Source organism: Harpia harpyja, chromosome 5 (genome assembly GCF_026419915.1).
Source record: "Harpia harpyja isolate bHarHar1 chromosome 5, bHarHar1 primary haplotype, whole genome shotgun sequence".
Classification (NCBI taxonomy): Eukaryota; Metazoa; Chordata; class Aves; order Accipitriformes; family Accipitridae; genus Harpia; species Harpia harpyja.
Window position 1 is genome coordinate 1,369,400 of NC_068944.1, and position 17,388 is coordinate 1,386,787.

The following is a 17,388-nucleotide window of genomic DNA, read 5'->3' on the forward strand; positions in this document are numbered from 1 at the left end:
ACTTTAGCTCCCATGAACGAACCGATGGTAGCCAGCACAACAGGCAAAGCAGCCCATTCTGTGGTGTCACCGTTACCTGTGCTGCTGTCTTGTCTTGTCCACTCATCTCCACGTTCTGCAACGCAGGTGTCACAACTGGTGGAGGAGGTGCTCTGCGTTTTTTCACTTCTGGGTTTGCTGTCATTCCTGAGATGTTACCAAGGGACAGTGATGGACCCAGGCTACTGGAACGAGAATTCACCGAAGGGGAATTTGGTGCTGTGGAAAAACCCTGTAAATGGATTAACATCTTGGATTAACATCACTTTTTAAAAACAATGGGAAAGAAAGAATTAAAACAAGACACATCTGGTTACCGCTTAAACAATGATATGAATAATCAGGTATGTTCCTCTGCCAAAGTTGCTGAATTGCAAACTGTAACTTTTGGAAACTTCTAAAGGTCAACTGGAACAAAGCTTACAGGCAGTATTAGTAAGTCGGGAGGCACGATGAGCACCTAACGCAGTTTAACAGTAGTGCTGATGGGAACACTACTACTGCTTGCTATTTAAAACTATAAGCTTCATCAAGACACATAATTACAGTTATCCAAATGCATCTACAGTTGTATTTAAATTACAAGTAATACACATTTCTGAAAGCAAGATTTACTCTTAAATGAGAACACTGTATTAACCATATGCTGTCTGTCTCAGGCTTGTCTGTTTTATTATCAATCTGCCTGATTTACCTGAGTCTTCTCTCCAGATTTACGTAAGAGAAACTCTGCTACCATCAAACTATTTCCAACTTACATGCACAATCAAGCACAATCATTTACAAGCTACTGAAAACAACCATTTAACCTAGTCAAAAGAAGTCCTACTGACAGGCACCACTCTGGATTTTAACCGGCCCAGATGAAAGGAGAAGCAGAAACTACTTCAATAATTCCTTAATATTAAAAATAACTTTAGTTCTCATTGAAAACTTAATAAAATCAATAGAAAAAGTTTCACTGAGTTCAGATCAAGGCCTTAATACATTTTTATATTAATATACAAACAGAAATATATGCAGTCATATAGTAGTAAATCTACAAATAGGAAAGACTAGGAACATGATTGCTTGAAAATATCCATTCTTAACTTAGTTTTGACACTTAAATTCAACATTATTACTTTCTTTAATCTGCTAATAAAGACCTTGCAAAAACTTTTCCCACAAAACCTGTGAGTTACCTTTTGCTATTTTTAATTAAGAGAAGCTTCCATTTTAAATTGAAGATCTTACTTTTTAAATAAGTTATGAGATGGTCGCTGCTTCTTAGAAATGGCTTCTGTGAAATCATAGAATGGTTTGGGTTGGAAGGAACCTTAAAGATCATCTAGTTCCACTCCCCCTGCCATGGGCAGGGACACCTTCCACCAGACCAGGTTGCTCAAAGCCCCATCCAACCTGGCCTTGAACACTGCCAGGGATGGGGCAGCCACAACCTCTCTGGGAAACCTGTGCCAGTGCCTCACCACCCTCACAGTGAAGAATGTTTTCCTAATATCTAATCTAAATCTACCCTTTTTCAGTTTAAAAATGTTACCCCTTGTCCTACCACTGCATGCCCTTATAAAAAGTCCCTCCCCAGCTTTCCTGTAGGCCCCTTTAGGTACTGGAAGGCTGCTGTAAGGTCTCCCCAGAACCTTCTCTTCTCCAGGCTGAACAACGCCAACTCTCTCAGCCTGTCGTCACAGGAGAGGTGCTCCAGCCCTCTGACCATCTTCGTGGCCCTCCTCTGGACTCGCTCCAACAGGTCCATGTCCTTCTTATGCTGGGGGCCCCAGAGCTGAAGGCAGTACTGCAGGTGGGGTCTCACGAGAGCGGAGTAGAGAGGGAGAATCCCCTCCCTCGACCTGCTGGTCATGCTGCTTTTGATGCAGCCCAGGATACGGTCGGCTTTATGGGCTGCGAACGCACATTGCCAGGTCATGTTGAGCTTCTTGTCAACCAACACCCCCAAGTCCTTCTCCACAGGGCTGCTCTCAATCCATTCTCCGTCCAGCCTGTATTTGTGCTTGGGATTGCCCTGACCCACGTGCAGGACCTTGCACTCGGCCTTGTTGAAAATTCATGAGGTTCGCACGGGCCCACCTCTCCAGCCTGTCCAGGTCCCTCTGGATGGCATCCCTTCCCTCCAGCGTGTCAACCACACCGCACGGCTTGGTGTCATCGGCAAACTTGCTGAGGGTGCACTCATTGGTATCACCAGTGATACCTATTCTGGAAGTAGAGGCTGATGACCGTGGTTGATAATGCTGTTCTTATCAGAACAGAACGTGCTACTGCACTTGCAAAGCTCACCCATCAAGGACATAAAGCTCTTACGTGGAATTTTGTCCAAAACCACAGAATACATACTACCAGGAAACTAAAGGCCACCACAAATCCCATCACTTTCCAAATAAAAGAGGTAGTTCTTTCAACCTAAGTTCTCCAATCTGGAAACTGGTGGAAAATGCTTTGCCTCAATTGTATGGCTGCCTCATCGTTGTGGTGGACGTCTGGATTGCCATAAGGGTGTAACTTGCAGTGAATTTGACTTGTGACATGGCATGGTAATTGCCCTCCACAAGTGCCAAGTGCAATCTTAGGTAAAAATTAACAATATGGGGCAGCAAGCTCAAAAAGACAATGAATTTGATTTTAGGACCGTTGAGAAGCACTGATGAAGCATAAAGAGCTAAAAAATACAGCAATGCAAAAAGAGGTATGTAATACAGGTTCCTGACTGCCTGGTAAAGCTCAATGTTCTATAGATTCCTGTGAAAGCAACTGAAAATGCTAAATGCAGATAGCAAACTGATTTGTCTTGTCCTGCATTTACCACACATGTGATAACTATATAACCAACACTTAAAAACATCAGCTGGACGCTTTTGTTATCTTTTATGTTGCACACTGCACAGCAGACGTCATCTTGGAATAGTATATTTAGCACAAACAGGGTTTTACTGAAGGATTAAAGCAGTATTTGCTACATCTTTTTCATCACCGATTTCTCTGAACTGAATAGCATCAATAGTTTCTTCTTCACTTTTCTAGCAATGAAGAAAAAAGCTTGTGGAAAAAGTGGAAGGTGGGGTTTAAAAGAGTAGGTCTAATCTTATAAAGAAATATACTCTTTTCTTGGCCCTGTATCTTGGGCAGTGGAAAAAATAATGATCTCATCTGTAACCTACAAGTTTTAAGTCATTCTTAGTGCATATTGCACCTGGTTCTATCAAATAAAGTTTGTTTACTCCTAAAGAAATTACAGGGTTCCAGGATGAAATATAGTCTCCTCTTTTCACACACCTACAAAATCACTGAAGAAAATAATTTTACAGTGTATTCTACAGGTATGCTTTTGTGACTGTTTTAATTCTTTGATTTTCCTTGCTGGATAAAAAGGTTGAGAAATTTTGTTAAGAGATTTAAAGATGTATACAAATAATAAAAACCCCCTAAGACTTCCCTCCTAGCATTACATATACAGAGTACCAGTAAGAAGATAGGATGTATCCAGTTTCAAATTAATATCCTATTAGATTCTATGCCAAGGTCTTGTGGCTGAAGAGCTATGAGAATCCTCTTCCAGGCAACAGATCACTATGAATGAATACAGTGATGAACAACTGAACATTTTAAAGCTGGGGTTTTTTTTTAAAGCTTGCATATCCTAACAGAAGATACAGGGAAAAAATTTAATGCTTATATGACACTATAAATAGTTTACAATAAAAAGACTTCAATGAAATTAAAAATAAAAACCTTGGAAATGCAGCTACGTTTTCTTTTCCAAGTCCAACCTTTATATTAAGCCCATTATTTAGTCAGTGAGCATTTCAAGAATGCTCATGTTAAGACTCTTCCCCTAAAATAAAAACTTGCTATAGCTTCCAGGAGAATGGAATGAGGACAACCTCAAAGCAGTTTTGAAAGCCCGATCATTCAGCAATGAGATGTTTGTCTAACTGGAGGCAGACCTTCAAGCTCTCCCATGTATGCAGTCATGTTCAGTAGCTTTAAGAGAAGAAAAAAAACATTGGACACAAACCACTGACACAAGTGTTTTTGGCGTGGCTCGTCTTTTGTTGTAAACCTAATCTAGAGAGACAACGCCTTACCCAGCTTTTATATTTTATGTTGTGCTAGATGCAGTGCAGCTTCTTTCCAAATCACTGGATTTTGGAGGTTTGGTTTTCAGGCAGGTTAGCAAGGCAACTATTAAAAGCACAGAGCATTAATTAAGCAAACTTGTAGGGACCTGATACGCACACACCACTTACCCAAACCATCTCTCATGTCTTATTGTTTTAATTGGTTATCAATGGATCGATTTCAGTGGAATTACTCAAATTACAGCAGTGTAAGTAAGAGGAAAGCCAAGTTCAAGTACTGCAGCCAGTGTAGCTGGCTAAAAAGTCAGCCCTTATCCTCCGTTTCATTTGCAAATAGGTTAGCATGAATGTTCTGCTCAGAATCAAAATCAATTCCTACAATCCACTTTAACTGCTTTGCAGAAAAAAAAAAAAAGAAAAATAATGTCAGAAAAAGAAAATTTATGGCAATGAATTATATAAAGAGCTTTTAAAAATGTCTTCCAACTTGTAAAATCATAGTCTTTGGTAGACCACTAGTGTTAGAGCATTTTGCTAGCAGTTCAAACAAGTAATGCAAACTAGCAAGAAAAAAGAAATAGTTCCCTCCTCTTTTTTTTTCTTCCCTCAGTTAATCCAAAGCAAACCCAGCAAAAACACAGACACACCAGCATAGGTCAGCAGTCAAGTTAGACTCTAGTCGAGCAAGGGTCTTGAACATGTACTGAACCACAACCACGGACTAAAGTCCATTTCAGTTCCATGTTGGAAGGAGGCAAGAAACAGCTGCAGTGCCTACATACGGTGCCATCAGGTTTCACGGATCCATTGTTTCATGTTGTACTTGCCAGCTAGTTTTTTCCCTCTCATTAAACTTCTGAAATCTAAGGAACTTCCTTTTTCTCTAACATACAAGATGCTTTCTTGGGGGTTAAGCAGTTTCATTTTAGGATTTTTTCTACCGGTTCTTCTAGTTGAAATTTAGCTTTCAAAGACTTTTTGGAAGGGCAAAGAGGAGCTGTTAAAAACACAGGGGTATGAATGCTCAGAGTAACCTGGTGACTTGGGCATACCAGTCCCATTTTCAAAAGACATTGAAAAGTCAACTTTCTACAAGACTACCAAAGTCCATAGCCTGCTGAACTCAACACAAGCTAGATTAAGAGCCTAAAGCAGAGGCCAGTCTGTGTTCCAAGGTCATCAACCTAGAATGCAATTATAAGACGTCTTCTGCAAACTACTCACTTTTCAAGAATCAACAGGAGCTCTGACATCTTACGGATACTTCTGAAAATTTTCATGTTAATATTAATAAAATAATGTAAGATTAATATATTAAAAATATAACTGTACTGCTGTGAGAATTCCATTTTACAAAACAGATGTGTATAAAAATGGAAGTCAGCTTATGTTTGTTTTCAGAAGATATCCCTCATATATAACTCTCTTACCCAAAGCCCTGTTATTAGCATTTCCTTGATTTCCTGATGACACTAAGTGGCATTTAAAGGTCAGCAAGGAAGAGACTGCAGCTTGCCTGTGAGAGTGATTTGACTTCCCGTTCCCTGTCCACACCGGTCAATAAAAATTTTTCAAAATGTCTAGTTCTTTTCTTGTGAGGTTGCTACAGCCAGGTCTTTCTTCCGCAGCTCTTTGCCAAAACTCACATATTTTAGCTCCCAGTCTTGTTATGCAATTTCCTTCTGAGAAGTTTTTAAATCAAAAGTAATCAATTGGGCTGTTTTTAAGCACTCAAAGTACCAGATGTATCAGCAAAAAGTAAAGATTTTTATTTTTTCCAAAACAGAGACAAAAAATAAGAATAAATGTATTAGAAAGGAAATAATTTTTTTTTTTGCAATACAAAAGGTAAGATTTAGAGCAGGCAGACAAATCCATCTACTTAGCGACAACAAGAATATTTATGCCTATTAGACATTTAAACTCCATTAATGCAAACTTTTATTGATTTGCTGAATGACACCACAACTGATTACAACTGGCCATTTAAAATGCCAGACAGGTTATTTCAGACCTACCGCACAAATTGAAGTCGCAGGCTGCTTTCCTTGACATGATAGTGAAATTCCTTATACTAGCACTAAATCTGACAACCCTGAAACTGAATTAATCCAAGCTCCTGCTTCAAAACCAAAGCATATTACTTCAGTCATGAGATTGCTTGGAGACAGTTTAAAAAAACCCCAAGATTGTGACTACTCAGATTTTCCTTTCTAACCAGCCACATTGAATACAGTTTGTTTTTTGTACTCCCTGAAGCACTTATGATTCTGGTACTTGCATACAGTCTGCAGTCAGAAAGGAAAAAAGTTACCCTTTTCCTGCTTTGACCTAAAAAAAAAAAAAAGCATTTTTATGCAATTTACTTTATGTTGCTTTATTATCTCATTGCATTTTGCTATTGGTAGGAAATTATCTGGTCACCCATCACAATATTAAAAGAGAAGGAACTATTTCATTTCCACAACAGTAATTCATACAGGCAGCACCATGTTAATTTTCTATGTCTGGTGAGTAGGCTTTCAAGGTTTTACTGTAAAAGTTTTGAGTTATACTTTGAAGTCTGTACAGTGCTATCTTATGCTTGTGTAAGTTTATTATAGTATCTAGCTAGCAATTCCAGATCTCGCTGTCAGGGCCCGTTTGGTGGCCACCAGAACTTACACAGCCAGAATTAGAAATGCCTGAGAATGTCCTCTCTCCTGTGCCCCTGCCAGTCCTCCCTCACAGTGGCCGACCACATTCCTCTCGTTTTAGTACAAAGTTTGTTGATCAGAAATCCCAGCAGTGCCAGGTAGGTCACCTCCCTTTACAAAGTCATCCACTTGCATCTCCCAGCACTGAAGCAGCGTGACCCAATCTGTCACTGCAGAGGTTACTAAACCTCCCTATGACACAGGTCCACATCATCCACAATTATGCTGTTTTATTGCTTAACTATCCTTATCATTAACATTTTTTTCCTTGTACCTTAACTATAATTTCCCTTCCTAGAAGTTTATCTGATTACTTCTTGTCCTCACTTGGGTATGGTCATGTGATGTAAAGCATCTTTACAGCTAGGAGCACAACCTTGGTTTCCAGCTCCAACTGATTTATGTTCACTTTGCACCTCCCGTGATGTCCAACCCCTTTTCCAGTAGAAGAGCTGAAGAACAACTAGAGGGAACTAGAACAGTGGAAGCCTCCAGAAGAAAAGCTTTCCAGAACAGACCGACGGTCTTAGATTCACTGTTTGTGCATTTCTAAGCAGGGAACAAGTGTAGCTAATAACTCAAGCCCTGTGCACTACGCTGAGGACAAAGAGGGAGCCTAGCCAGAGAGAGCTTCCAAGAATCTTCTTTGGTTTTTGTTATACTTCTTGTGTGTGAAGCAACATTCAAAACTAATTTTCCAATTGAAAATCAGATGGATACTAAATGAATATGGCAAATTTCACAAGTAAGTTGATTACTTTTTTTATGAACAGTCAAGGAGTTTGATGTTTGGGAATATAAACTTTTTATTCAAATCATTAGTAGGTTAGAAAACGTGGATCGGGAATACATGCATTCCAGGTAAACATGAACATGTATTTAAATTCTTGCTAATATAAAGCATCAGATGCAGTAAAACCAAGCCTAACTGCTAATATCAATATCACCTACTACTACCACTTCCCTCAGTATTCAGCCAGTCTGAGATCACAAATTTAATCTGAGTTCTCCAAAAGTGAATACACTAACATTGCACATATAAAGCAGTGGAATACAGATCTATAAATTCAACAATGTATATATAATATTCAAGCAACTCAGAGATTGACAAATCATTTATACTTTTTCAAGATTTTATGATAGATGTGATTCCTCAATGCTTTGAGAATAGAAGCTTTTAAATCACCTCTGGCGATTTAAAATTCAGTGTATTTCCTCCAAATAATTTCTCCTGTTCCCATTTTTCACTCTTCAGGTTTTCCCCAGTCACACTACTCCTCATGCTTAACAAAACCTTTGTCTATTACTGCTACCCAAAATCACTCATGTCAATCTGAAGAAGTCTCCCTGGTAGAATGAAGATGACAGTCATAGTATCAAGGGAAACGGATGCAATGATTTTTTTTCCAGCACAGCATTACATGCAGAAAAGGAAAGACAATCTAACTTGATTTACAATTGTGTGCTTGATTCATGTCTTCTGTTTAAGTGACAATGTGTTTCAAATAAATTCATAGTTTTTAAAAAAAGCAGCATCCCAACAGAATTCGCAAAAATAACCTTTCTTGACAGGAAAGTGTAGACGCTACCCTTTCTGAATGGTGGGACAGACGGAAAGAAGGCAGAGCCATGTCTCAATGACTCAGAAGGTGGGAGCAGGCAGCATGCTGCCTGGTGCTAACGAGAAGACCAAAGTGTACAAATCACTGTTTGGAAGGCACACATAAATCATTTGCATCCTCTCCTATCCATCTGGACACTGAAGTCATTGTAGTAACCAGCAAGCATGTATCCTGTAGACCTCGTGAATCAGAGCCGAGGAACTTGTTAAAAAGAAGGGAAACATATCTTTGACTCAGAGCTGTTAGCATTGACAAGTCAGCGTCAACTCAATGCAGTGAAAATACACTTGCTACAAATCTTTCTAATGCATAACTTAATTTCTGTCACTGTGTCCTATGAAGGATGAAAAATTGTTTTGCTGAAATCTGAAGCTATTTAGCCACAAATGAAAGAAACTTAGGTTGCTAAACATTCTTTTCTGAACAAACATAATGGGCAAAGCAAGTAGGTATATGTCCAAAAAACCAAACTTCAGCTCAAAACCACACAAGTCGATGTATTTTCCACTTAATATTCTGCTTTCCATGAGATTCTCAACTTCCAGAAATACAGCTAAAAAGCTATGAAACATAAAATTATTGGAAGATATTTCAACATTGGTATAAATCCAATGACATCCATGAAATAGCCACAAGCTGCAGCACGTGTGCATTACAGGTATCTTTGTAAGTGGATATACTAAGACCACCATGTTTATTGAAAAGCACATGCATGTCCAATCCCTTAAAATGCCACGTTAAGGTGGCAGACACATCACAGAGAAATCATAGACATATATGCACAAGCTTCCCAAACATGCCAACTTCTTTCATGCCCTTCTTGTGCTATGTACCTGATGCCATCAGGCTAACTGATAGCACACAAAGCACGTGGTTTGTTTTTTTTTTTTACTTTCTGGATGACAGATGCATTTTGAATACCCCTAAATGTAAATATTCTTGCTTTTGTTTTGGATATGCAAACCCTAGTGAGGCAAACCCATCATTAACATAGCATAGAAAACGTTTCTGCATCAAATATTTTCTATGCTACTTGGTAGTTTAATGGAAACAGTGCTGTCCGTCACTTGAGTGGGAGGTAGGAGTGCAGGCTGCAGACACAATCTGAAGAGAATTCCATAGTCAAGCTGAACCATGGGTGACAATCTGGGATGCTGGCAGATGCTTAGGATAAGGTTTGTTTCTATTTCATACAAGTGTAAAATGATTTATCTTGACCTTCAGAAGCGTGTGGACAAGCTTGCGTCTCATTTGCTAGACTGCTGTCTTTTTTTTTTTTTTTTCCCCTCCTTCTTCTTTTTTTAATATCGTTTTGGGAAAATACCTGAATCAATTTATGTATAAAATGAACCCTCTCAGGGCTGATTTACATCCTTCTGGTCTGCTAAAAGCTTATTTCCTACAAGTCCAACTCTTTTTGTCACAGCGCACTGTCAAAATGTGTCAGCCTATAAAAAAAAGGCCGTATTTTGGAAATAGATTTTTCATAACTGTCAAAAATACAAAAATGTAAAGGCAATATGGGGAGAAAGATTAAATCCAAAATATTCCCAAAAGGGAATGGCTAACAAAAAACAAGCAGTCAGCAAATTGAGCTACTCGCATCACTTGTAGTTTTTTTGATAGCTATGTGCATGTATGCTAAGTAAGCATATCATTACCTGATAGTGCAATAGATAGATGAGAAAGAAAGATTTTTGTCACATTCTATGCCAGATCAAAAAAACCCAGAAGAGCTAATCTATAAAGAAAAGGAAAGGGTTATCTATTCAAGATGAAGTATCTCAACAAATGGAGACAGAAGATGGGCTTGTAACAAGAGACGTGCAGGGAGTTCAGTAAATTATAAAAGGAAATGGGAAAAAATGTGGAAAACACTACAAGTCTCTCTTGGATATTCGTCCAAGCAGTACAAAAGCAAACGCAAAAGAAGTAGGAAAGAACACAGGAAGAAGTGAGGAGAGAAACAAAAACACAGTCATTATGGTGAAAAATGAAGCAAATCTGTTCACCGGATTTGACCAGAGAAGAAGTCCTTGCAGAAATTCAAAGACAAAAATCTGGAAAAGGAGAGGAGCAAAGCAAAAAGCAGAAGACTTCAATGGATGTGATGATAGCGTACTGGCTCCTATCCCAGGGAAGGAACAATGAACTAAGGAAACTGTGCAGGACAGAAACCATATTCTGCAAGAAAACTCCATGATTGCTCATATGTTAGCCCAGAAAAATGGCAATGTTAATGCTCACTTGTTGACATGAAGACAGTGAGGGAAAAGTCACATGAACAGAACTCAAACTGGTAAAGATTCAGTACTGAAAGGCAAGGGGGTTAGTATATAGATTTGTGAATGTGTAATAAATATTTCTGTGGTAGGGATTTAACGCATACTGAGACATGGAACGAGGCAGAATGGAAGAAAATAATGAAAGAAACATTTTAAAACCTACCAAGAGAGGTCTAAAAGCCAATGACAGACCCTAGTGGAAAAATGCATTTTAAAGAAACCTGAAGAAGAAAGAATTACAGACAAAAATTCACATGGACTCCAAAATTCAATTCAATCCCAGTATAGAAAGAAGACAGAAAAATACCAAGCCAGAAGGAAAACAAGGAAAGAACATTTGAAAAGAGGCTATTTACACTTGGCCTTGGAAGGCCATTAGCAGATCTAGTGAGAGCAATCTTGGAAGAGTGAGGACGGAAAAAGCCAAATTTTCTTTGAAAAGGCTAGTTTCTCCTTTCACTTGCACTTTTGCACTATGTGAAAATAGATTAGCTCAATCAAATAGTGTTCAACAACCAAGCTGAAAATCAGAATCTGTCTTTATTAATGGTCTGACAACAGACTTCAGGAAACAGGGAGTTCAAAAGGTCAAAGACCAACAACAGCAAAAAAAAGATTTTCGGAATTTTCACTGGTGTTAAGCATTCATCAATCATAAATAACCACAAAAAGGATCAGAGGTCTTGAGCAAAATGAATTCATCATTGCAGTAAGAGTTTATTTTCTCTAGGCTTACTAATTCTTTCAAATCAATCAGCCAATGTGTTTGGTTCATGGAAGACAGGAGTTGTTTTATTTGCAATATATGTCCTTCTGAAATTCAAAATATTGTGAAAAACTACTGAAAAGAACTTCTTCTGCAATAAATTCTTTTAACATATAGGAACTATCAAACCACTAAAGTTGATCATCTTCAATATATTTTCATTGTAGATATGCCAATTTATACTGGAGGAGGAGATGGAAACTTTGCATAAAACATACAATTTTAGAAATATCTGCTTTAATGTCTGCATAGCCAACTTTTATGGGGACCAGAATTATGAATGGAATGGTTCCTGGCATGAGTTTTTTGGGTGTGTATTTGTTTGGTTTTGAAGAAATAATTTTTGGTTTTTTACTGACTATTTTTATTCCAGTTAAATTAAAAAGTGTTTTCCCCCCATTTTAATGAAAGTGTTGTCATAACACAAGTTTTCCAGAGACAAGAAACATTAATGATCAATTCTCCTCATCTTTCAGTGTCTGCTGAAACTCTGACACATCTGAGTTTTGGCCTCTGAAAATCTCTACTTATTACGTCTGATGATGAATGGAGAAAATCTGTACTGAAATTCAAAGCCAAATTTTCACCAAGATCTGCAGAACTTCTCTAATGTCAAAGGAATTGCTCTGATTTACTCAAGCTCAGGGAATTGAATTCCAGCTCCAGTCCCTATAATCCAATTCCGACACAAATACTTTGTTAATTTAGAATGAAGTTGTGCAACTGGTTTTCCCTTTGAAGTCTATGGTAACTGTAGGTGTTTAGCTAGAGGGAGACAAATAAAATCATCCAACTGTCAAAGCAAATTTTCAAAAAGGAAGTTTTACACTTCTTAATGGTATAACACTGCCAAAAATATTACTGAAAAACAATGCAACCTCTGAAGATTTTAAAACTTAAATTAGAAGAACAAATCAGCTTTTGAACTCTGAAACGAGTGCAAATTTTAACACAAATCCTAATTACAGAGTCACTAAGAGGATTCTAGCAACATGAATCAGAAGTCAAGAGCCAGGAATGTTACTGTTTCAATTAGCTCTTTCAGATGTCCGGATGCGCACGTGTGTGTGTACATAACTTGTGTGTGTACCTACGTGTATCTACATACAAACACAGGCACATATACACATACAAAATTTATTACTTCAATTTGCTCTTTCAGATGTCTGTATGCACCTTGTGAGTGTATGTACACATACTTACGCACACTGAGTGCAATAGGCTGGGTCTGAAACCCTAAGGGGTGGCCTAAGCAAGCCCCCAAACTGTATCTGCATCTTTCATGCCGAGAATTTCTGGCCGCAAATAACAGCACTGAAGCAGACCAATCCTTTAAGGAGATATGACAGCTTGCTGCAGAAGACAAAACCAAAAGACTAACTCACAGGCATCATGCTCACAGCTTGATGCTCAGGTATTGATGCCAACGAACCATTCTGAATTATAACAGCTCAATATTTAGTCCCAGATCAACATCAGTGGCCAGGAGTACAGAGGTGAAGAGAAGGTTTAAAGACAACACTCTCCTGCTCGACAATGGATAGAGCACATCCAGGTGTTGTACACATCCATCTTCTGTTTCATAATACCTACAGAAATTAAGCTTGTCCCATTAAAGGAGATGAACAATTTGGATAGAAAATACATATGCTTATACTGCGAAGAAGTCACAAGCAAATTCATTTCAGGATCTGAATCATGCACGAGCATGAAATTCAGATCCAAGCTTCCTCTCCATCCTGGAGGATTCTCCAAAGGCTATTCTCTTTGAAGAATAATCAATATCCTGAACATAGAATCATAGGATATCTCAAGCTGGAAGGGACCCATAAGAATCATCAAATTCAACTCCCTGCTCCTTGCAGGACTACCTAAAATGACTCAAGTTCAATAATTGGGCACAGAAGAACAGGTTAAGAACAAAGAAGCAGACCCCCCTTTGAATTTTCTTAGAATTATATTCAAACGTTACTTCAAACATCCTTGGCCTTTTATTTCTTTCCTGTTGTGAGCACTCATTATTATCCTTTTAACTCTGACCTTGTCTACACCACCCCACCTAAATAAAAGTGAAGCGAGAATAGAGGATACTGCAAAATGACTGGAAGTACAGCTGTGCTGGAGCCCAAGCTACTTCAGCCTTTTCCCACTTTTTATATATATATAAAAATATATATATAATTTCATATTTTTATTTTCCTTTGCAATATACTATAGCCAGCTAAGTTTCTCCGAGTCTAGGACACCAGAGCTTGACTTGTGAATGTTTGTTATTCCTAAGAACCTAATTTCCCAATGTGTATAGCCTTGTTTCCTTTGTGAATTTAGTGTGAAATACTAAGAAATCACAGCTCTCCGATCTGTTTATTCCTGCTGACTGGAGTATTCCAATCCACTGGAGTGCACTCCCCACTGAGGAGCTGTGGCAGAAACTTTTCAAGCACAGTCCCAAATTTAACTAACACGGAAGTTAAAAACTGTGGAAACAGATAGAACATATACCTACGCTTGGACTTCACTGGCACGATTACATCTTAAACAGGGCAAGCAGTGCTGAGACTTCTGCTTACTTCTCTGGGTATGCACTGCTTCAGATAACAAAGAAAAACCTGCTTTTGCAACGAATTATTGGTCGGTGAAAGCCACTCCCTTCCTTTGCCACTGTTTGCAATTCATCTTCTACGAGACTTAACATGTTTACTTTGGGGTTTTCTCCTTCCTCAGTGAGAAAATGCTCTAGAAATTAAGCAACTTCAAGGGGTTTATCCGTGTCAACTGTCCATCAAAAAGGAACAAAGGTCTTACATTTTCAAAGACGACAGTGAAACAGTCAGAAGATCTTTGTCCATGCAAAAGAGAACCTGAAGTAGCGCAAGAAAGAATGATTTTAAAATGGCCTAGTGTAGATAATGGCTAACAACTCATAAAGAGCATGATCTAAAGCCAGCTGAAACCAGCAGGAATTTTTCCACTGGCTCTAGTGAGTTCTGCATCAAGTCTCTGATGGTCACTCTAACCTTACGATGCCAAAAGACAGTAATGCTCTAAACTATGCTGCTGCTGTCATTTCTCCAGGAAATCTTTTTCTTCAGTATACTTTCAAACTCAATGAAAATCATAACAATGCCAGCACAGAAAGTATAGCTCTGATTTTTTAAACATAAAATTTGGTGCCAGATACCCATACTTTAGTCTGTACTGCTAAAGAAATTATGAAAGTAAAGCACCTCCAACAAAACACATATGAATCGGATCACAACCAATAGACTAGGACTTGTTTTAAAAGCGCGATCAAAACACAAGCTAAAAACCAAAATCCAAAAAACCCAATGCACGATCAGATACCCTGATGTACAGCCTAGTTGTGTAACTATTTGGCGACGGCCTAAAAAACCAAAACGTAACCCCCCCCAGATGATGTTAAACAGCATATGAACACCAGTCTACAAAGCTAACAGAAACTACACTACTTTCACCCTCAGCATGATGCTTTCTTCTGATATAATACTCAGCCACAGGAAATTAAAAGTAGAACAATATATTAAGACAGTTCACAATCCAAATCAAAAACATTAAGAAGTCTCAAAGCACTGCCTTTCCACAGATAGAGGATAAAGTGGTTTGGTTTTTTTTCCTTAATTCAGGCAGGTTGCGTAGAGTATTTTCTCCTCAAATCCTTTTTTTTTTTTTTTTTCCTCTTTTGGTGGGGCAGGGAGGAAGGCGTCACAACTTTGGAAAGGCAAGTTACTTTTAATTAAATACTAGTTAATGACTTTGACTGACTTGTGCAATTGCCAGTATTTTTAGTTGATACTATCTTTCTGACCTGTAACCCTCTAAACTAGAACAAGCACATTGTTTAGCATTTGTTAAATTTAGACAGCACCACTACCCACTATTACCCCCTCCCACCACTGCTGCACTAATCTCCCATGCCAGCTGCTCAAATGTTTACATTTGAAGGGCTTTCTCTGTGCAGAAACAGTCTCTGCACAGCATCTCTCATCTGTACATTTGCCAGAATCAAGGCAAGAAAAGCTTCACTGCTAGAATTCTTGATTAGTATATAGTCTTAAATGTTTCTTCTTCCCTTCCTCCTTCTGTCAAATCCATTGCCGTTAGGTTTTTACAAGGCAAACCTCCACAGTGCACTTTCCTGGCCTGACTCTTGTCCTATGCAAACAACTGTAAATCAGAGCAAGTTTCGTTTAGAGCTTGAATGAAATCACACCATCTCTGTGCTGAAACTGGGAGAGATCAAAATCAAGATGTGTACCTGAGCATTTGCTGGGATGGAAAGCAGAAAATGTTATAATCAGAGGAGGGGGGTGTGGGGGAACCAAACACTAACTATCATAAATCTACTGGTAATCTCTCCATCTTGCTATGTCAGTATACTTCAGAGACTGCCTACAGAGCTCATGTCCTAGACATCGGTCGTACCTGGCTCTCTGACCAGGTCACCGAGGTACTAAACCAGCGAAACACTTAAACAGGTGCTTGGTGTGCCACCGAAAACGTCAGTGTGTCCAACACCTACAGCTCCTCGCCTATTTAAGAACCCTGCAGGGCTACATCTTGCTATTTGCCTTGATCTGCTTTCTCTTCCGGTCCTCCAGCTGACCATTTATAAAACCAGAAATACTTTCCTTAGTTTCCTCAAGTATTTTGAGATCTGCTTAAAAGTATAAATGATACCAAAAAAAAAAAAGTCAAGAAAATGGATCTGACTGAAAGTATTACTACTTCATGCTGTTGTAAAAGTCTTTAAAAAGACTTACTGCAATTTGTCACACTCTTTCCCCTCTTCAGCTTGTGTCCCAAAATTCTGCTGAGAATTCAAATGAAATATTAAACACTGGAGAGTAAGAGAAAGAGCAATGACTGGAATTATTTCTAATCATTTCTACTAAGCTCAAAGGGGAAGATCAGTACTGGAGCTGCATATAAAAGACCAATGAAATCTAATTTAACAGTTGTTTATTAAAAAAGAAGAAATAACGTGGAACAGCTCCGCAGACTACAGGCATTAGAAGGTCTCTTTTTGTAGCGATGAACAACTGAGCAGCACACGCAGTACTTCGTGCTATACAGTCTTTGCTTCGTATACACAACTCCTCTTTGAGTTAAAGGGAGACCTGTAAGGCATGCTAAGCCTCATGGAGGTTTGACTTTGCAAGAGAGAACTAAGCCATAAAGTTCACTTAGGAAAACTTCCCCATCAAAGTAAAATACATTGTGTCCTGTCAGCAAACGTTGTTTTGCAAATGCTCCCTCACCTGCCATAAGATGTTATTGAGACATATGGTTTCACACGCTACTAAGTGGCTTAGTTTTGCCAACGAACAATAATGCACAACAAATATGTGTGGAAATCATGAGATCATCTAATTAAAAGAAATGTTATTGTTTGCCACTACTTTTAATGAAATCAAGTCTTCAATGTCCACAGAAGAGGCTGGAAAAGAACCAAATCCTATTAGCGCTCATACTTCAGAAATTGGTTGCAAAAGAAAAGAAATTATACCTTAACTGGTGTTGAAAATATTCACTATATCTAGACTCTACATATGCTAATAAGATATTTTAGACTAATATAATAAATCTGTGGTTACATGTGATTCAGATTATGCCACTACAAAAACAGGTGTTACTGTCTGAAAGAAAATTTCCATTGTATATGAGAAATACAGAGTCGACGACATACAATTAGCCATTTCGGATTTCACCTAATAAAGGGCATTGGCATAAATACACACTAATCCTTTCACTACAGTAGTTACATTTGGAAAGCTTTACAAGAAATATTTTGGATATCCATCGCTAAATCAAACAGAAATTTATTTTGCAGTGGAATTAATAATTCCCTGACTCATTCCCAGA

At 38.4% G+C, this 17,388-nt stretch overlaps 1 protein-coding gene across 13 annotated transcripts in view; it reads right to left on the reverse strand.

Moving 5' to 3' along the window:
• COBL (cordon-bleu WH2 repeat protein) overlaps positions 1-17,388 on the reverse strand; it is a 210,837-nt gene that overhangs the window by 74,674 nt on the left and 118,775 nt on the right. For all 13 annotated transcript variants that reach the window (XM_052787441.1, XM_052787443.1, XM_052787440.1 and 10 more), the window contains one exon: positions 77-271. In XM_052787441.1, the coding sequence (XP_052643401.1) occupies positions 77-271 (195 nt within the window). The remainder of the gene's footprint in view (positions 1-76; positions 272-17,388) is intronic.